The following is a 21,974-nucleotide window of genomic DNA, read 5'->3' on the forward strand; positions in this document are numbered from 1 at the left end:
TATCGTACTTTGTGCGGTGGAAAAGCGCCCCGTTATCTAATTATCACTTTTGACCTTCTGAGTATTTTCCACACCCCCGGGAAAATGGTACAGTCCTCACACTAGTATTTATAAGTTAAGAGTGAACACGACACACAAAGGGAAGAGAAATGCAGATGAACTACTGCGGGTGTCACTTTTTTATAGGTTTTGTGAAAGCGTTTGAATGGCCAGGTGTGATTGCTGGTTGTCGCAGGATACCAAGGGAATGTGCCAAAGGTGAAATCAAACTCCAAATATGCAAAATCAAACAGTAAGGAACTGAGGCTTGCACGTCCTAGGCAGCCCTGTGGGGGGCGTTCTACCCTCATGCTCTCTCACCGGGCTACAGGCAGAACATTGGACCCCGTGTACATCATGATGAAGAAGAAAACTCCAGTCAGGTAGAGGCGCTGAAGGGTGGGGTTGTCCTGCATGACCAAGTACATCACGTTGGCCACCTTCTCCACCAGGATGGGATCAAAGGTCAGCAGCAGCTGATAAGAGCCAGAGCAAAAGGGGGTCAGACTAAATGGAATGTGTGATCATGAACACAGTTATACTTCCAAGAACAAAAACCACGGTGTTCTCAGGTGATTGTTATTGAACGTAAATACCTGAACAATGTGAGGCAGACAGGTATTGTCACTGATTAACCTCTTGACCCGAGGCAGAGGCCTGATAATTGCATTGTCCTGGTCCCTGGTACGATGGATAAACAGATACACCATCATCTTTGGCCCTTAACATTAACAGAAACAGTTTTCTTGTCAGCCTCTCTGCTGTCACATAAAGAAAATAATAAAACTGATTTAGTAACTTATTTGGTCAAATTTAACTTTGTAACAATACAGTAAACTGTTGCTGTGTAAAGCTTACACAACTCAAGCTATGGAGAACAGAGCAGAGAGACGTCAAACGACATTCCAGGGGTTAGAAAATTACAATCACATTTCATGGTGAATGATTTATTCATAATGTCTGTATGTGATATTTGCACATACAGGGAAGAATCACAAGTTAGGGTGTAACAGAGGGTTACTCAATCCTGTCCGAAGACTGCAGGGCATGTTCGCTTGCATGCCACCTCATTAACCGCGCTGCCAGGGTAACTGACGACGAGCTGAAGGGCTACCTGCTGGGGAAGTAGGAGCACATGGTGATGAGCATGTTGAGAATGAGGGTGGCCAGGTCAGTCTCGTTCATCACCGCCTGCCCGCTGGCCAGCAGGCACCACTTCAGCTGCGGGATGGCCTGCAGGGGGCGCCAACCATCCATGCCCTGAGCCCAGCACCGCGTCTTGGCAGTCAGCGTGCCCTGGTCCCAGAACTCCTGCATCTGTGGGGCAGTAATTTGCAACAAAACCCAGCCAATTACCATAAAAGCTCTCATATTCAACATTCAAGTAACGGGCGCAATATTAAAATATCAGCAAAAAAAAATTAAAAATTCATATTAAGTAATAACATTATTTTGTTAAAATTTACACTACAAGAAAAGCATTGCGTAATTCATATGTCAGTTCCTGTGCATAGTTATGGAGTACAACAGTACAATAATTTAATCTTTTTATGCACACAAACTAAAATTAAGTGTGAGAGATGTGTTATAATTCAGTGGTTTTCCAATTGTGACATTCAACTATCCAGCACTGCCTCAGTCCCATCGTTGCCGGATACGAGAACATTTACTGGAGCAGGTGATCGATGAGCGTATTTAGTTCGCAGGTAATCAATAAAGAGAGGGAAACCCAAAGCATATTGGAAAGAGGGCTGTAAAAGTGCATGTAAAACACCACAGAAGATGATACAGAGCCAAAATCAACAAGGCACAGTATTTATATTCATTACGGTACTGATATCAGTTTCCAAGGAGATGGGAGAGCATTCAGTGAGGAAAACAAGCTTAGCCCTGTGGCAGTGTGAGCCTGACCCCAACCCATTTTGTAAGCGTTACACTCCCACCTCTGAAGTGCAGCTTCAGAAGCTTCCAAACGTACCTCCTCGAAGCTGAAGGGGCCCCGTCTCTCCTTGTCGGCGTTCCCGAAGTACCACTCCTTCTCGCTCTCCCTCTTCATGTCGGGAGATGCCTCCAGCACGTTGCTCTGAGGGACACACAGGGACATGGAAAAGAGGGCAATCAGCATGAGAGGAAAAACCAGAGAGGAGGTCTCAGAGAGCCAGGAAGATCTGTCTTAACTGCATCTACATCAGCAAAAGAAGAGGCTGCACCCACCTTCCACTCTGCAGGTACGGCTTATACATTTGTGTACTTATTAAAGATTCCACCTTAGTGTTCCTCAACCCAGCCCCTGGGGACCCCAGCCAATCAAGAACACTGAATACCTGGTACAGGTGTGTTGGGAGCTGGGAGGGAATGAAAATGTGGACTGTCTGAGGGTCCCAGAAGACTGGGATTAGAATCACCGATCTACATATTGATCTGTGACATTAAACATTCTTACACATGACTTGTGTTCCAACATCAGCACTCCAGTCAGGGTCACGGTGAGCGTATTTGTAGGAAGCAGCCTGAGGAGATGCCAATCCCTCCCCCCCCCCCAAACACAGACATGGACACAAAGTAAGCGCAAGCTTAAACAGAGCGCCCCATGGCGAGCATACGTGGGCGTGCTCTTTGAGAAAAGCACACAAACACAGGCAGGGTGTGGAGCTTTCGTGTTTGGGGCGGAGAATAATTCACAAGCGCGCAGGTGAGAAGCCGCAATGCAGGGCCGCGACACCCCCAGGACTCGACTACACTTTATATAAAACCCAGAGCAGAGAGAGAGAGATGCAGGGGCTGGCACACACCTGCAGGGGCACAGTCGCCCGGCTGGTATGCAGATGGGCCAGGGTCAGCAGGTCCACCAGGATGCGCACGCCATTGGAGTCCATCACCTCCTTCACGTTTTTCTGAGAGAGAGAGAAAGCAAAGACGTAAGACATTTTATTGCACTCCCTGATGCTGACTTGAATCTAGAAGGATTAATACATTTTAACATTGTTTTTTGCATTTTATTCAATTTTGATATTAAGCAGACACCAAAGTCATGCAAAGTCTCTAGAGCAATTGTGGATTAAGAGCCCAGCAGAGACAACACCCTGCTGATGCTGGGATTTGAACTGCCGATCTTCTGATCACAGGCACAGAAGCTTAACCCGCAGACCCACTCACATCCCCTAACAGGCAGACGGCATCAGAAGTCTCCTGGCATAAACCCTCCTTCCTCCCTTGTAGGAACCTAAGCTAATCGGACAACACTGAAGGACATTTTACCCTGAGGCAATCAGGCTACCCAGCAAAAGCTGCTTGCTACAACTGACCCTTGCACAAGCAAATGTTTGTGTGTCTTCCTACCGCAATGTTATTTCCTGTTATTCCCTGTTTTCAACCTCATTTCCTGGTTAAGCTCACAGGGTTATTTATGTTCAGATGCTGTAACCTTTGACCTGTCTTGCGCTTATTGTAATTTTTTAGGGGCTACATTCTGCAGGACGAACGAAAGCAAGCATTTCACCATACTACATACATCTGATGATATAACTGCAAACGTCGGACAAACAGAGGGTATAGAAGAGATGTGAACATCTGGAGGCCTTGTCCTCAGGGGTCTACAGTACCAGAGAACGTGGTAGAAAGCAGCCTTACCTTGTTGAGGATGAGTTTATTAAGGAACAGGATGAGTCTGTCCCTCTCCAGCTTATCGGTACACTGTCAACATTAAAAAAGCTTCTATTAAACTGCTGTACCTCACAACAATTAATATAATGTCTGTAGGTGTTACTGATGGAAGGAGGAGAAGATCCACTAATTAGAAGTTAGGATAAATTTATGGAGGCACAATGAGGACACTTCCCAGGATTACCAGCCCCCCCACGCCGGGAAGGCACTGACCCGATCGAGCATCCCCACGATGTACTTGGTGTCGGTGAACGGGCCGATCTCCTCATAGCACTTGCCGTAGACTATGGTCAAGGCCTGCAGGCACAAACACTTCATGCTGACTTTGGGCGTCAGCAGGAAGCGGTGGTACAGCTCGTTAAAGAACTCGTACCTGCAAAGAGCAAAGGGTGGGTACCATCAGACAGGCTGGAAATGAAGACTGCTGCCTGGAAAAACACTGCACCCATGACAGATTTATTGAGAGTAGCATGAATTAGCCATGAACGCAAGTGGTCTAAGGAAATGCTAAATCTACTGAAATGGCATTCATCAGTAGCTACACAGAAATCACTAAAATATGATGTACGAAGAGTTATGATGAGTAATGATCGATAACGAAGCCAATGACTGAAAGTGAGCCGACACTATACAGACGGGCATGTCTTACGATCTTTTGATGGCCCCCGACTCCTCGTTCTCATCCTCTTCTAGTAGGAGACGCAGGTAGTAGTCCCCGATCTTGATCTCATCAGAAAGGCACTCGTATTTCACCTGTGTGAAGGGAAATTGGTTTTGGACACAACATGACAGAAGACTGTATGCACCTGTTCTCCAGACCACTAAAGAACTTGCTTCTTCTAGAGCATAATTTCTCAACCCAGTCTTCGGGGACCCCGAGACTTTTTTGGCCACATTTTTGCTCCCTCCCAGCACAACAGTACCAGGCATTCAGTATTCTTGATTGTATGGGTCAGGTGTTTTGGGAGCCAGGAGGGAGCAAAATATGCACTGTCTGAGGGGCTCAGAGGACTGGCTGGAGAAACTTTGTTCTAAGACAGATCATACACGTAACTTAGATAATGTAATGAGAGATGAACATATGAGCCTCGCCCGGCCTTGCCTACCTCGAACTCCTGGTGGTTCCAGGAGATGACGCTGGCGCTTCCCAGCTCCCGATCTACATTGAAGGCACGCATTTCCCCCTCCAGGGCGTCCCGCAGCTCCTCTCGGGTCTTCAAGTTCCAGATCAGGTTTGATCGGGCGTGGTCCAGCTGGAACCTGCAGGAAGAGAGGTTGGTGGTGGTGGTTTCACAAGGAGGGGGACAGATGTAAATGGAATCAAAAAGTTGAGTTGAAGGCCCAGAAGCAGAATTATCAGAAAACAGCATGGCAAATGTGACAAAGTACATTACAGGGAAAAATATAGATTACAAATACATCTATCCATCAGGGTTTTCCAGTGGAAACCTAAGAATCATGCACACACAACCATGCAAACACAAAACGCAGATGCACACAAGACTACAACCTTGGAGGTATAAAGTAACATTATATATTTGTTTTTTTTTTGTTTTTTTTTTTAATTTAGCATATACTTTTATCAAAAGTGACATTCATTTCTGAGGAAGCAGGGCTAAAGCATCCCAGGAGCAAAATGGAGATTAAGGGTCTTGCTCAAGGTCCCAACAGTGAAATCACTTTGCTCAATCTGGGAGACCTTCCAACCAGAGGCACAAGTCTTAACTCACTAAGCCTCCCAGATACAAAGAAGAAAAAGAGGAGTTTTGATTCTACATATTGAATGCAGAAGGATCAAAACTGACCTAACAGCCTCGAGCCATCACATTAGATGAGTAAATAGTATGTGGTAATTAAGTTTTGGACAGTTCCGGATTTCTGCCACTCTGATACCAAAAAATAAAAAAAATATATAAATATATATATATATATATATAAATATATATATATATAAATATATATAAATATATATATATATATATATATATATATATATATATATATATATATATATATATATATATATATATGACTGAAAGTTGGATTACTGTGTAACCTGACCCCACCCTTCATGCACTGCAACAACAACAAAGACATGCCTTTCCTCCCTCAGACTAACCAATCAGGTCTCTATACTAAAGCTTTGCATATACTCGAGTGTCCTTCCATAAAAGCACAATAAGCGTGGGCAGTCAATAGCTGTGGCAGCGACGCAGCTGACGGTGCCATCAGCTTCCTGGGCAGCCGGCGGGGAGCGCTAGCGCGCACCTTCGGGGAGCCCCTGAGGCGCGTGAAGTGGGCGGGGCCACATGCAAGCGCTGCCGCTAACAGTACCAGGGAAGTACTGACAGTCTTAGTGGAAGTCTGGCTCAGAAAATGCCAGCCATGTTTGAGTAAGTGGGCCAGATCCTTCAGCACAGAAATGTCTACAGAATCTCTCCTCCGACTCAGGACAGGGAAGCCTGTCAAATACCTCTATGACATACTCATACACTAAGGCAGGGGTGGGCAATCTTATACGCAAAGGGCCAGCATGTATGCAGGCTTTTTGGGACAACCTTTAGGTTAGCTGTTCAAACCCAGGTGTGAGGACTCTTCAGCCAAACAGTCCTCAAATTATTAATCTAATTAGGGAGTTGCAGTGAAAACCCGCATACACACCGGCCCTTTGTGGATAAGATTGGCCACCCCGGAACCATTACATTTCAGAAACAGCAATTAGCTCAAGTACATGTTTTTGGACTGTAGAAGGAAACTCACAAATGGGGTGATCTTGCAAACCAAACTTCACACACAGAGCTGGGGGGGGGGCATACTTATAACAGGGGTCAATGTGGCACAAAGACTGGCAGGTTGCAGCCCAGGTTCCCAGCCACTAGGGGGCAGTACCTGTAGTAGAAAAGCTCCCAGTTGGCCTCGATCTTGATTCGCTGTCTCCTCTTCCGCAGGACGACAGGTTTGTGGTTTGGGTTCTGTGACGGAGTAGAGTCGAGAGGTCAACGGCAGGTCCAGTTCACCCAATACCCCCCAGTCACCATCACGGTCATGGCAGATACCATAGCTTTGAACATGTGACAGGTAAGCCACAGCGAATGGTGGGCCGACCGATTGGTTAAAACAGAGATGAGGTGAGAGAATGGGACAGGGTAAAGCTGTAGTGTAGCTTAGCCATCGCATAGCTTAGCCGTGCTCAGCGCTTCAGATAAATTTATCACCCTTTAAATGTATCATTGTGCCAATTTATTAACAGGAATTGCCAATTAAAATGGAAATTTTCCTGTGTGGTCATTTACAGAGCGTAACCAAGCGTTAGCGGCTAACCAGCTGGTCCAGCCACAGCGAGCAGCTGTAGTACAGCACATGCAGCAATCCACACATACACAGAGCATGGCAAAGTTGGGAGGACAGTGAGAAGGCGGGTCCAAGAGAGCATGGGCCCTCTGATTGGTCGGCATGGAGAGCTACTCACCAGGTTATTCCTGTCCTGCTGAAATGATTGAAAGCAGTAAAGCCAGAGGACAGAAAAGGGGAGCGGACAGAGACAACACAGAGAGATTAGCATCCAACACACCACACATCCAATACCACTGAAATCTCTTTCGTCTGCAGTATAGCCACGTTTGCTGAAGATGGAGGAATTACTTTCAAAAGCGTCATGCAAGTGTCTTAATTTGGCCATTGTCATACAATTTACGTTATATTTAATTTCTGTGCTTTTCCCAGCTATCAAATGTCGGCTGACCTATGCTCTTCAAACAAGTATTTTAGCCACAATTCTGCAGTTAGTGCCAAACCCAACACTGGAGATATAAACACGGAATGGCCTGGAAAAAAGGACGCAACTTTAGAGTCTCCTGAATACCTTTATTCATACAGAGGGGTCGACCTTATTAGCCAATAATGTGTTTTGAACTGCTGAGTGAGATGGGAAAGGCATTCCAGGGGCCAATCAGCTTTCAGCTGGAGCCAGAGTCCCTGTGGTCCTGCCTCTGTATAGTACCTTGGCGGGGGGTGGGGTGGGGGATAGAGAAGGCTGCCTTTGAGGTGGTGGTATCAGTAAAGCCTAGCTCATACTTTACACTTTCCACGTGTGCTTCCAGGCTGTGGACGGTTGTCTGCATGGCAGCTTGTGTTCGTACTACATTTGGCTGTGCATGCGGATGGTTGTGGTCGGCATAAGCGTACTGCAGTGATATTCCTCCAGACCAGCAGAGGGCAGATGATGTTTCCTAGGTCTGAATGCAGCTTACGCAAAAGCAGGATGAGATTCCTGGCCCCAGGCACCAAACTTTCACTTTTGAGATCCTCATTACAAACTGTCAGGACAGAATATTTCTCACTCAGCATTGCAATGTGGTCAGTTTACCAATTAATGGGTGTTTATACCTATTAAAGGCATTAGCAGCAAATTCAGTGCCTGCATATTTGACTCCTAATATCACATGACACCAAATGCAGTGAGTGAACTAATCTTCATCATCATCATCATCATCATCATCATCATCATCATCATCATCATCATCATCATTATTAGTAGTATATATTTTTTTTCTTAAGTATGCACTACAAAATGTTGCAGGAATTGTTTTGAGAGAGAAAAAAAAAATGGCGACATTTTATGCAGGAAAGCAGAATCCGCCAGAACAAAAATCAGCAAGGTGGGCAGACGTGGGCACGGCACAGCTCTTTCACGTTTACTTCCGCAGCCTCAGAGGCGCTTAACTGAAAAGCCAGCTGAATGCGTGTTGGCGCCGATTCTGAAGGTAGCCTCTGCACCCCCAACATTGGGACACGCGTGTAGAATTAATGAGCAACGGCAGTGAGTGCAGCGCGGGCAGGGAGAACGGGGCCAGGGCCTCTCGTCACTAACATGCACGCTGACAGGGGTGCTAGTCAGACAGTTCAGGTGCAGTTAGACAGACAAGACAAGTCCAGATAGAAAGGCAGGGAGATTAACAGACATGAGATAGAGAGACACAAGACAGACAGGACAGAGCCATATAGACAGGAGAGACATACAGACAGGACAGGACAGAGAGACATACAGACAGGACAGGACAGAGAGCCCGACCGGACAGAGAGACAGGACAGGACAGAGAGCCAGACCGGACAGAGAGACAGGAGAGACATACGGACAGGACAGAGAGACAGGACAGAGAGACATACAGACAGGACAGAGAGACAGGACAGGACAGAGAGACATACAGACAGGACAGAGAGACAGGACAGGACAGAGACATACAGCCATACAGGACAGAGAGCCATATAGACAGGACAGAGAGTCATACAGACAGGACAGAGAGTCATACAGACAGGACAGAGAGTCATACAGACAGGACAGACAGACATATAGACAGGACAGACAGACATATAGACAGGACAGACAGACATACAGGACAGAGACCCATATAGGACAGAGAGACATACAGCCATACAGGACAGACAGACATATAGACAGGACAGACAGACATATAGACAGGACAGACAGACAGGACAGACAGACATACAGACAGGACAGACAGACAGACAGACATATAGACAGGACAGACAGACATACAGACAGGACAGACAGACAGACAGGACAGACAGACATATAGACAGGACAGACAGACATATAGACAGGACAGACAGACATACAGACAGGACAGACAGACAGACAGGACAGACAGACATATAGACAGGACAGACAGACATATAGACAGGACAGACAGACATACAGACAGGACAGACAGACATACAGACAGGACAGACAGACATATAGACAGGACAGACAGACATATAGACAGGACAGACAGACATATAGACAGGACAGACAGACATATAGACAGGGCAGACAGACATATAGACAGGGCAGACAGACATATAGACAGGGCAGACAGACATACAGACAGGACAGACAGACAGACAGGACAGACAGACAGACAGGACAGACAGACATATAGACAGGACAGACAGACATATAGACAGGACAGACAGACATACAGACAGGACAGACAGACAGACAGGACAGACAGACATATAGACAGGACAGACAGACATATAGACAGGACAGACAGACATACAGACAGGACAGACAGACATACAGACAGGACAGACAGACATATAGACAGGACAGACAGACATATAGACAGGACAGACAGACATATAGACAGGGCAGACAGACATATAGACAGGGCAGACAGACATATAGACAGGACAGACAGACAGACAGACATATAGACAGGACAGACAGACATACAGACAGGACAGACAGACAGACAGGACAGACAGACATATAGACAGGACAGACAGACATATAGACAGGACAGACAGACATACAGACAGGACAGACAGACAGACAGGACAGACAGACATATAGACAGGACAGACAGACATATAGACAGGACAGACAGACATACAGACAGGACAGACAGACATACAGACAGGACAGACAGACATATAGACAGGACAGACAGACAGGACAGACAGACATACAGACAGGACAGACAGACAGACAGACATATAGACAGGACAGACAGACATACAGACAGGACAGACAGACAGACAGGACAGACAGACAGACAGGACAGACAGACATATAGACAGGACAGACAGACATATAGACAGGACAGACAGACATACAGACAGGACAGACAGACAGACAGGACAGACAGACATATAGACAGGACAGACAGACATATAGACAGGACAGACAGACATACAGACAGGACAGACAGACATACAGACAGGACAGACAGACATATAGACAGGACAGACAGACATATAGACAGGACAGACAGACATATAGACAGGGCAGACAGACATATAGACAGGGCAGACAGACATACAGGACAGAGAGTCATATAGACAGGACAGAGACCCATACAGGACAGAGAGAACAGGCCAGACAGATGGTTCTCACCTCCTTCTGTGCGATACCCATCTTGTCCCGCCAGTGCATCAGCAAGACGTCAGCCTTCTCCTTGGCGAACTTCTCTACCTCCTTGGCTGCCTTGCCCGCTAGCCGCTGCCACTCTGGGACCTTGTTCCGTCCAAACTGGTCCTGCATGGTATAGGGTTGGGGATGAGAGCCCTCAGATGCACACCTAAGTTGCTAATAGCCTCTGCAAATCGGTCACTGTGCACTCGGGGGCATATTAACCGCTGCTGTCAAACCGCACAGTCAAGCGACGGCCTTGGTTACCGTGGCGATTTTCACGTTGTCCCGGATGTGCATCCTGTCCGCGTCTTTCTCCGGAACCTGCTCTGTGCTGTCCAGACATGCTAACAATCCTGTGGGCTACAGACAAGCATTCCCTTCATTTACAGAACTTAGAGAGTAGGCTGTGCATTGCATTATTGTTACATCTTGTTCCTCATAAAAACTTTAAAGCTTTATAATGGGAAGGTTCTTAAATTATAATAAATATCTGGATGATTCCTGCCATGTGGGTCACCTGAGAGAGTCAGAGGATTTAACTGGATAAAACATTTATCATCTCACAATTCATATTACTGTTTAGTGCAAATAAGTATTCCCCCAATTGGCTTGATGAGGAATGAACCTGTTTCTTCACCCCTGAACAGATGACTCTGGACCAAGTGGTATGTGACAAAGCTCTGATGTCACATTTCTTTCTCCCAAACCACCACTCAGACCAGAGCTCTGCTTAACTCCCAGTCACTGTTCCACAGGCCCTCCTTCTCGCCTCCCTAAACCATTATTTTCCTCCAACTTCCTATGCTCCTCTTCCCACTTCACTCTCCCTTTCCCCTATATCCTAACCCTTCCTGCAATCCCCTCCACCATCCTCCTCCTTCCTCTTCACACTCCTCCTCTTCCACTTTATTCCCTCTACCTTCACCACCCTCCCTCTCTACATTCTCTCCTCCACCTTCCCATCCCCTTTCTCCTTTTACCCCTTCGGCTCTCCCCTCCACCCTCCTTTCCCTTCATCTTCTCCACACCCCTTTTCTTCCACCTCCTCCACCCACATTTCCATCTATCTACTGCTCCCTTACCCCTCATTTCCCTGCACTTCCTCCTGCTCTTCCCACCATCATGTCTCCTCCTCCTCCCCCTCCACACTCCTCCTCTCCTCCATCGCCCCCTCCACACCCGATCTCCTGTCTGTCCTCCCCCTCACCAGTATCCTCTTTAGCAGGTTCATGGCAATGGGGTTCTCGGCCGTCCACAGTCCCACCAGATGTCGGCTCAGCTGCCTGAGGGCAAAGCGAAATGTGGACATTCAGAGCCTCCATGTGTGTTCGCCGCACACGCTAGCACTCCATATTACATGTTACTGTGTCAGCATCCCGTGATTAAGCTGCACAATGGGTCAACACCATCTGTGTGCACCATAAATACCTCACCCAAATACCTCTTTACAGAAGTGAGATTGTGGTTATTCTAATATGAGTATGAAACTATTATATTATGCTTTATTAGTTTATTTTACAGAGAATCCTATAATTTAAGGGCTGTGATGAGCATCTTCTACGTGTATCAGCTGCGTATAATCAGCACAACAATGCGCCTTCTATAAATCATAACCTAGCACAGGAAGAAGATGCTAAATCCACACAGAGACTCAGAATGGGATTCGAACTCACAGCCCTGGATGAGGAACACTGCAACACCCACTGTACTCATGCTATCAAAGGCACCGACATAATACCCTGTCATAATAATTCTAACCCCCGCCCCCCTCCCCCCCTCACCTGTTGGTCAGCATACGCTGGTCGGAGCTGATAGTGAACAGAGAGGTGTGCATGTGCCGGGGGAGTGCACCCTCACTCAGGGCCAGCTCCTGCATCTTGGTGGCAATCTCCTTGTCCCCCTCCTGGGGGGCAAAGAGTACGAGATGAAACAAGCCCCGGCTTGCCCTGATTTAGACAGATGGCGAAAATCGAAGGGGGGTGGGGTGGGTGGTGTACGAGAATTCACCTCAATGATGGCTTTCATGACCAGCCCGGCTCCCTTCACGATGGCCATAGAGGGGTGCTAATGGGGGGGGGGGGGGGGGAAGACAAATTAATCACTAAGAAATTTACAGTACATCCTGAGCACTTTGTCAGAAAGACTGAGCCGAGGGATTTTGGATGCATATAACTTGTCAGAAGGGATGACGTAAGAACATTCATGAAAACAATTATTAGGTTGATAAGAAATTCTCCAAAAAAAGAAACATTCCGCCACACTAACTGCAGCACATTAATCTGGAGACAGACATGAGAAGCTGCTCAGCTCCATTTTCTCACCTTCATTCTTCAAATTACGACTGCCAGAGCCAAACACTTCCCCCCACAACAACTCCCCAAAGATGACATACAAAGATGCAACAAAATCTAGGTGTTTTTAAATCGCCCATCTGCAAGAACGGTATAGATGCTAAAACCACACCACCATGAAAATACTGGGCCTAGCCCCCCCACCTGGAAAAGCTTGAAGAGAGTACGGCCATTGGCAGCCACCATCTCCAGCAGGATGTCGAACTGCTGCCCCTCACTGGTCTCGCTGTAGGGGGCGCACAGCGCAAAGGTGAGGAAGTCCAGTAGTGAGCTGATGACCAGAGCCCCCGTGCCATGCTCCTGTGGGGGGGGGAGGGGGGTAGTACACAGAATCACCACACCGAACCACGGTAGGCTGAAAGGCAACAGACGGGGGGCAGCTAGCAAGCTCTTGGGACATGACACCATAATTTGCTTCCCTTACTTACTTCTTGCCCGGGGGGTGCGTGGTGTAATTAAGAACTCCATCATGAGTGAAAGTGGCTGGGGGACTGTGCTCGTTAAGAAAATTACGAGGAGGAAAATGGGGAAGAACAAGCTGGTCGGTTGTAAAGATCAAGAACAGACCCTGTGGGTACAGAGGAGGGGTGGGCTACTACCACCAGCCAGGGTTATTCTCATTAACGAAAACTATAAGAAAACAGTTTCATAAGCTCAAATAAGGTGTGAAAATAAAACCCAAAAAAAAAAACTAAACAAAAGCTACAAGTCCTGCTTCAGAAACTAACTGAAATAACACAAAACAATTGTTACATATAATGACAATTAATAATACCTGGAACATGCTTTGCACATTAGGAGGACACGAGTACATAATGTGCACTGTGAAATCATGTAGGATTCTCTAAAATTCAGATGTATAAAATACCTCTACAACTTTGTCTTTCCATAGATATAAAAATCACAAACTGAAACCAGAATATATAACTAAAGAGAAATACATCTTTAAAGTAAAAACTAATAAAACTATACTGAGAAATATAAACAAAATTTAAAAAAATGATCAAGATTATAATTATGGCACAGGTGTAGGGGCTGTCAATCACAGATCCAGAATGAGGGTTTCTGCTCCTGCTAAAGCTCATTAAAGCATTAAACGACTTTGACTGTGCGGTCATTTTTAATCCGATAAAATGTTATTAGTGCATTTCCGTATTTACTAAAACCGTATTTATTAAAATAAATAATTTCTTCAGTGTGTGAAATGTGTTTTCATGCTCATAAATAACAAAAGTGTCTGCTTTACATAAACAATGATTGACCAGTCGTTCTTAATTCCAATAGAAATCTCTGGTCCTGTTCATATTTTCGTAAGGATAAATTTCTTCAAGAAGGAACAGAGGCAGTTTATTTTTGATCACGAGCTTACAGACATTTCCCAACAAGCACAGATATTGGGCAACATGGGAAAGTGACAGGAAGTCCAACCACATTTAGTTCCAGACCCATTCAGCCAACAACTTATCAAGACTACATAGCATGAGCTGAGCAGGAAGGAGAGTCAGCACAAGGTCTGGATGTGCCCACCTTTACTTTAGGCTTCTCACTCATAATACCTCAGTCTGGTGAACCCTCCTACCATATCTGGATCCACGCACCTTTCAGATTAAACCGTCAATCCCTTGGACATATGGACCTCCCACAAAGTCTGGATCCACCCACCCTCATTTAGCCCCCACCCCCACTCACCACATTGCTAATGAACTTCTCCAGCAGGTTCTCCAGGAACTTCTTGGAGGACAACAGAGACGCCTTGTTCAGCTGCTCCTGCCTCAGGTCGTAGTCATCGTGCATGGGCTGTAAGCACAGTACCATTCAAGCTCACAGACATCTTCTGTGCCAATAGTCACCTCTCCACCACTGCATGTTTTTAAAATCATACTGAACGTTGCACAAAAAAGTCCCAAGAATTTCGCTTAATAGCTACAATGGAAAAAGATTTTCTTCTTGATACCGCAAAGACCAACATTTTAAAACTGATGACATCCCCATGATACTCTCTAGCTATACGCATATCCAATGCTACCTCATACCAACGTTTGTGGGAAACTCTTGTTGAAGGGTGGTTTTCCAATACTTCAAAAAAGTACCAAAAGTACAATACTTTCTGTTGGTTTTCCCATGGCATAATAACTTGTACTGGCACTGAACCACATCACAATTCACAATGAGAGGCAGGGTATTTTGAACCGAGTTAGAAAAATTGCTGTAGGGGTTGTTGCATATTTCGCTCATACAATTCTCACATCGCAAGGACAGTCAACTGAATTGAGATGAGGGTTTTCCATACCCTCATACTGCACTGATATTATGGTGCAGGATGTTCTTGCTAAAACGGTCATAGATTTAAATGATTATTCCTTTTCATCTAATATAAATTTAAAAATCAGTTTATCTCCGCTGCTTTTGCATGAACGCTGCGTGCGTTCTGAGAGACAATCAATCATTTTCATCCTTGCTATTTAAATCACTCCTAGACAGATTTATGAGAAATTTATTTGGAACACTTTTCTGCTTTACAAATGTCCCGATGTTCATTACAACAAAATCACATCACAACATTGGTACCTAAGAAAATGAACTGAACTGTTCCAGAAGGCTGTTCTAGTTGAGATTTGGTCAAAGTCCAAGCCGAATTACCCGAAAATAAATAACGTAAATTAATTTAATCCGTTGCAGACCCCCAAATGATTGCTTATTTAAACTTATATAGCTAATGATAAAACGCATTAACAATCAATATTAATCTAATACACACATGAAAAAGCACACATACAAAAGTAATAAACATGAAATAAACAACAAGCCAATACTCTGAAGAGAGAGCAGACACACATGCACCACCTTCAAGTCTCGCTATAATTTTAAGTTCCACAGTTACTCTCACTACTTTCCTCTTTGGTTTGCTGCTATCGTTGCTCACTTTCTTAGGGGCCATGATTACTGTACTGTATTGCTAAATGTACTGTAGATAAAGCACAAAAAAATTCACAGCCAACAGAGGAACACAGCTTTCACATGTTGAACTTGGTCGAGAGGTACTGTGAGACAGAGCGATTCATCAGCATTAGCATCCCAGTATGCCTGTTTGCCTTTGTTTCAGCCCATCAGAGATGCGTCTTGATCCATACAAGTTTCAGCAGGTCTGTTTTGTTTTGTTCTGTTCCAAGTTTTGGGTCAAGTTGCAGTTAGATTTTTCTCGACCCATGCAAGTTTTAGCAGGAACGGTCAGGTTCCATGATTTCGATCGAGCTGCAAGTGGAAGAAAATCCAACAGACCCATTCGATGTCCACGTTGGTCGAGGCAAGAGGCGTTTGAGTTCTAAGGTACTACTGTACTTTAATTTGTCATGCCATCCTGATCTTGTATCTGTTCTTTTGACCAGATCGCAATTAAAGCTTGGATTTGTTCATTTGTCGACACATTCAATATTATTATGATATTTGTTTATTGTTGATTTCAGAGTTCATAATGTGTTTCAGAGGCATAAGCAATTGACAAAAAGCATCACAAAGTAATGATAACCCAGGTCATTTGGTACTTTTGGTACTGAAACTTTTAGTATTGGTACTTGACTGGAAGTCAATGGAAAAGGGAAAGTACCAAAAATACTCGAAGTGGAAAAGCACCCTATGATATGGCAGTCTGCAGCACTCTCAGCACGCACCTCAAAGGCAGAGAGAGATCCTCCATCCACCACGTGCACCAACATGGGAACTTACTTTATACATCACAGCTCAAGAACTGACAAGTACACAGAGGCCAGTACAACAGCTCAGTGGGCGTTGCTCATGTAGTGGTCAGATGGAACACCCCACCCCCCTTACAGCTGACTGGCTACGACCAAGAAAGGTCCGCCCATTTGGAATCCCCAGTCAGACAGATTACCACAGCTTTCAGGACCCAGCCTGCCAAAGCAAGCATCCCATGAAAACTGACTCTTATAATAATGCCACTTAAGTTAAGCTACTATAATACTACAAAAACACTGCACAGCTGCATTTATAACCCTGAAATAATACAAAAACAACCACTGTACTGGAAGTCGTCACACTTAAGGTAATTCTTTAACTGTCACGCTAATTATCTTTGAAATTACACTAGCATAGATTCCATGCCATGATTGGCCACCATTTGTCAGTGATGGTCACATGACAATGGGCAATGAGTTCACACTTACACACATGAGGGCACACAGCATGTCGATGGCGGCGTGAGTCACGCCATTGTTGTTCCTCTTTAGGGCCTTGACCGTTTTCACCCCCAGCTTCTCCCGGAACCTGAACTCACACACACACACACACACACACACACACACACACAACGAATTAAAGAAAGTGAGCAATCACCACAGCAAGTGATGGACAGCCTTTAGATTAATTTACATTCAGCAGTAGCTGATTATCAAGTCAAGAAGGGCTTTATTGTCACACCAACCATATTCAGTAGAGGTGCAATGATCTGTTATTCGGGATCGTTAATGACACAATTCATACCTATTAGACAGATCGGGTATCGGCCATATGTGACCGATCCACATCCGAAACTCATTTAATTTTTGGCAGTCTAAAAAGATACCTCTTATTTCATGTTAAATCGATTTGTACAATTAATCGCATGAAGGTCTTTCCCATTATAGGTGTGTTTTTTACGACATTCAAACTGAATGCTTAACAACGCCACTAAGTTTATTTGCCACTCATTGGGTGTGAGCACAGCGACTTCCGCCTGCTATGATGTCATGCGCATACCCTTCGTGGTAGGAGGAGCGCAAGAGCATCAGATAAGAAGGTGAAGATCTGGAAGTAATTTACGCTTTTAACAGCAACTAGTAGTACAGTGATTTGCAATCTTTGTAAAAACAAAGTTTTGAGAGGTGGAAGTAGCGTTTATTGGGAAATCCCTCTAAACAAAGTGCAAACAATTGTGCGAGACAACGCGATGAGATAACGCAGGTATTATGAAAACGGCAGTGTATGATTTGGGAGTCGCTAGCTTGGGCTGTTTTGCATACTTGCTACAGCTTGTGATACACGAGGGGCTGCTGCCATGATGAAGTGTAAGTGACGTTGTTGTCAGCGGGAGAAACATTGTGGGGCATTTTAATCATTTGCCATTTGTGTAAGACAAAAACAACATAATAGAAACACAATGTAATTGTAAACATGGATGGGATGTTTAGAATGGACAATGATGGAGAAGCAGAATGATACGTAAGAATAAATAATACATTTTTAAAAAATGAAAGATAAATACACAAAACAGCGCAGCAAAGGTGCATTTCACAATGAAGTGACAAAGTGCTGGTGGTCGTTAGAGTTACATTCACATCTGTGGGGAGGGAAAAAGCAGAGAGCTTAAAGGCCAGAACCATCTATGTATTATTCTGCTTGCACGCAAACATAAAGGCCTTTGTTAAGGGGCCATAGAAAAGGAACCACTGAAACGTGGTCTACTTCACTTATAATGATTTCTCTTATGGTAACCGGAACATCAAGATTTTCACTGGGATGAGAAAGGTTTCAGTAAGAGGAATGATGAAGACCTAATGTTTATACTTGGGGAGTGGGGGGTGCAGCCCTAGGCTGACATCAGCATGGACACTCAGATGTTGTCAATTCAACTAACAGTTCCGTTTTTCCCAAGGTAAGGTGAGGCACTGCCCCTAGCGGGGTCCAGTAATGTGAACAGACCATAGAATGACAGGGCATATGTGTCCCATCATGCCTAGCCACTAGAAGAAAACAAATTCCATAGGACAGACAGAGAGAGAGAGAGAGAGAGAGAGAGAGAGAGTGTGAGTGAGTGAGAGTGCGGGACATACTTGGGCAGCTGAGTGAAGGCCTGGAAGCCGGCCTTGGAGGCCACAAGCCGGCGGATGGCCTGGAAGTGGCTCTCTAGCTCGGCATTGGTCACTGGCAACTCCGTGTCCTGGGACAGCAGTGCCAGGATGGCATTGTTGATCAGCTTCTCCTTGTTCTCGGAGAACAGGCCCTGTTGGGGGGTGGGGGGATGGGCAGAGAGGAGCTCACTCAGGACTCAGCCAGAAGGCCACGTTGGTGAGCTGGGGGGTGGAGGTGCACAGCTCTTACGTCTTGCGTGACAGCATGCAGCACGCCGCTGTAGGAGATGTTGGCATTGAAGCGGAACACAGCATCACCGAAGTTGCCGTCTGTCAGAAAAAGAATGTCAGGTTGGGTAAGACTGGGGCTGTGCCGGAAGAACCTGTTTCACAGTGTTTGCGTTGCAGGACAAAGCACCAAAAATATATTTACTAAAAACCCAACTCTAAGTGACTTCTAATAAGGTTCATCATTATCATTTCATGACACCAATATGTGCCACTGCTTCAAGTTTAGTGTCTCAAAATGGAACAGGTTCCATCAACTTTACGATGTTCCTGGGAAGTTTGAAAATGATCCATCAAATACTTTTAAAGTTACCGTGTTCACAAGAATCACACAGAAAATATGGACAGAGAACCTCCTACCACAAAGGTACAGAAACAGGTTCAAACGAGTTGCAAAAACAAGGGTTTAGAGACTACATGACCATGAAATTCAACCTCCTACACTGAGTGTGAAATGGTTATTAATGGAGGAGGAGACCAGGCTCAGCCTGAGAGGACGTTCACTCAGGCACTTAGCACTTGGGGACGTACTAGGGGGTGTCGCCAAGAACTTGAGGTGCAGGCTCTCCACCTCCTCATCCACAGGGGTGCTGAGCAGCCCCCAGCGCTGACCCCTATGCGTAGGGACCATCTTCACGCACACATCCCGGTTTCCTGAGGCACGAACCCCATCCAGCACGCTGGCCAGGAGGGCGTCCCTGAAGATGGAATTAAAAATCGTCTAGATGCTGTAGGAATGTCAAAAATGTATTCCCCGCCCCCATCCCCATTTAGTCACTACTACTCCAACACCACTCAAACTCTAGTCCCTAGCTGCCTACATACTCTCCCCACCTCTCCCAAAATAACCTTTATTAAAAGACTGACTTTGTATGACTTGTCTCAGTGTAATCAGGTTCACCAGATCTGCATCCGTGGCTGTCATTTCATGTGCTACCGCTATGTGGCACTGCTTTAATTTTGGTGCAAATTTTCTGAAAATGAAATAGGCCCCAGATCATCATCGATACAATGTTCTTGGGAAGATCGAAATGGCTCCAATAAAATACTTTTTGAGTTACTGTGTTCATGAAATCAAGTTTCACACAGAAATTATGAACAATTGGAGCATGAAGGCAGAGTTGCGCATTAAGGCCCTACCAACATGAGTAAGCAAGGCCACGTGACAGGTGCGTACCTCTCCGTGGAGGAGTATCTTCGGATCTGCCCCCGGATGAACTCCACGGTAAACATCTGCGGGTTCTCGGTGTCACATACGAGTGCGAAGACCTTTGGCAAGGAGACACGAAGACAAAAGAGGATCAGGCTGGATTGGGACAATGGATTGTGCCCTCACTGGGGTGGCACTTATGTTCTGGGAAACACAGGGCCTTATGGGTCCTCATGAACCATGATATCAAACTGACATATTATAAAAAAGGACAGACAACCAGACAGACGAGTGCAATGGGAATGACAGAGAGACCATTGTTTCAGATTAAAGGGAAGATACTGTTCAGATATTCGACTAATCAATATCAATGTTCAAGTGTCCAACAACTGCACTTGGTCGTCATTGTCACTGATCAAATATGGAGTACCACAGGGATCAGTTCTTGGTCCTATATTGCTCCGTCTCTACATGTTGCCCTTAGGTAACGTTGACAAAACATAATTCAGACATTATCACTCCTAAGCTGATGACACCATTTCTTTAATGAAGTTAAAACGTTGGATGAGTAAAAACTCACTAAATGCAAAGCAAACAAAGGTTCTGTTTGGAGGCAAGTCTGCGGATAGGCCTGCTATAATCTCTGCACTCCACTGCGAGGGGCTTTTTCCTCAGCAGGTTAGTCCGAAACTTAGGCATCACCTAAGAAGCAAACCTGTCGTTCAAATCACATGTGGATGCAGTATCGAAGGCATGCTTACTACAGCTACATAACATTGCCAAACTATGATGTTTCCTTACTATTGAAGACATGAGACACTAGTGCATGCTTTTTTATATACAGTAGTTTAGACCGCTGTAATCCTCCGTCATCTGAAAAATTAAACACCTTGCAGAATATTCAAAATGCAGCAGCCAGAATTGTCACCAGAAGCAGGAAGTCTGAACACACAACCTCTGTTCTCGGTTCCTTGCACTGGCCTCCTGTAAGGTTCAGGACTCACTTCACAGTTCTCCTACTCACACATAAGACACTCAAAGGTCCTGCGCCTGTCTACCCAGCAGAACTAATTCAAGTCTACAAGCCGTATCATTCACTCAGATCACAGAGCGCAGCTTTCCTTGTCATTCTACATATAAATAAAGTAACAACTGGCTGTAAAGCATTCTGCTACAGGGTCCCTATAACGTGGAACAGTTTGCCAGCTCATGTTCAGGATGCCAAATCTCTCTACTTGGGAGTTTTTCTTTCCACTATTCTTCTTCATTGTCATTTAATTTCTGTCATTTAACATTCATTTCTTCTTCCCTTTCCCTTTTTCTTTTTTTAATTACTCTGCACAAATGATGCAGGAATGTATCACAGCATATCCACTTGCCTTTGGGTGACTCAGCTGTGAAAAGCACTATATAGAAATAGGCTGAATTGAGCTGAATTGGGTGGAGAGTGTCAAGTATAGATTAGATTAAATTCTGCTGTGTCACAGCACAAAGCACAACCACTCAGTCAGCAAAATGCAGCTGGGAATATAATCCAAAAGTGCAAAATAGTGCTAGGAAGTGCTACAAACAGCTTCAGTGTATGTATGTGTGAAAAATAAACAGTGACTGTACAGTGGTATAAATAATGAATACGTACTGGATTGCAGAATACATACTGGATTGCAATAAAAGAAAAGAGTTTTGTACAGTGTATATATATATCGTACTGTAGAAAAGGC

General features: G+C 45.1%; 1 protein-coding gene across 3 annotated transcripts in view; it reads right to left on the minus strand.

Annotated features, from left to right (window-relative positions):
• The window catches only part of LOC111854628 (dnaJ homolog subfamily C member 13), a 55,609-nt gene that overhangs the window by 15,113 nt on the left and 18,522 nt on the right, over window positions 1–21,974 (minus strand). For 2 of the 3 annotated variants that reach the window (XM_023832787.2, XM_023832789.2), the window contains exons 9-31: window positions 20,281–20,372; window positions 19,635–19,801; window positions 19,066–19,145; window positions 18,798–18,967; window positions 17,154–17,253; window positions 14,662–14,769; window positions 13,117–13,272; window positions 12,629–12,685; window positions 12,403–12,524; window positions 11,829–11,904; window positions 10,886–10,981; window positions 10,604–10,744; window positions 7,172–7,189; window positions 6,592–6,674; window positions 4,809–4,962; window positions 4,352–4,455; window positions 3,916–4,075; window positions 3,670–3,732; window positions 2,832–2,933; window positions 2,018–2,122; window positions 1,154–1,356; window positions 636–720; window positions 361–515 (exon numbers count right to left, since the gene is read on the minus strand). In XM_023832787.2, the coding sequence (XP_023688555.2) occupies window positions 361–515; window positions 636–720; window positions 1,154–1,356; window positions 2,018–2,122; window positions 2,832–2,933; window positions 3,670–3,732; window positions 3,916–4,075; window positions 4,352–4,455; window positions 4,809–4,962; window positions 6,592–6,674; window positions 7,172–7,189; window positions 10,604–10,744; window positions 10,886–10,981; window positions 11,829–11,904; window positions 12,403–12,524; window positions 12,629–12,685; window positions 13,117–13,272; window positions 14,662–14,769; window positions 17,154–17,253; window positions 18,798–18,967; window positions 19,066–19,145; window positions 19,635–19,801; window positions 20,281–20,372 (2,597 nt within the window). The remainder of the gene's footprint in view (window positions 1–360; window positions 516–635; window positions 721–1,153; window positions 1,357–2,017; window positions 2,123–2,831; window positions 2,934–3,669; window positions 3,733–3,915; window positions 4,076–4,351; window positions 4,456–4,808; window positions 4,963–6,591; window positions 6,675–7,171; window positions 7,190–10,603; window positions 10,745–10,885; window positions 10,982–11,828; window positions 11,905–12,402; window positions 12,525–12,628; window positions 12,686–13,116; window positions 13,273–14,661; window positions 14,770–17,153; window positions 17,254–18,797; window positions 18,968–19,065; window positions 19,146–19,634; window positions 19,802–20,280; window positions 20,373–21,974) is intronic. The other variant, XM_023832788.2, reaches the window with a different exon arrangement.

This window comes from Paramormyrops kingsleyae, chromosome 1 (assembly GCF_048594095.1).
Source record: "Paramormyrops kingsleyae isolate MSU_618 chromosome 1, PKINGS_0.4, whole genome shotgun sequence".
Taxonomy (NCBI): domain Eukaryota; kingdom Metazoa; phylum Chordata; class Actinopteri; order Osteoglossiformes; family Mormyridae; genus Paramormyrops; species Paramormyrops kingsleyae.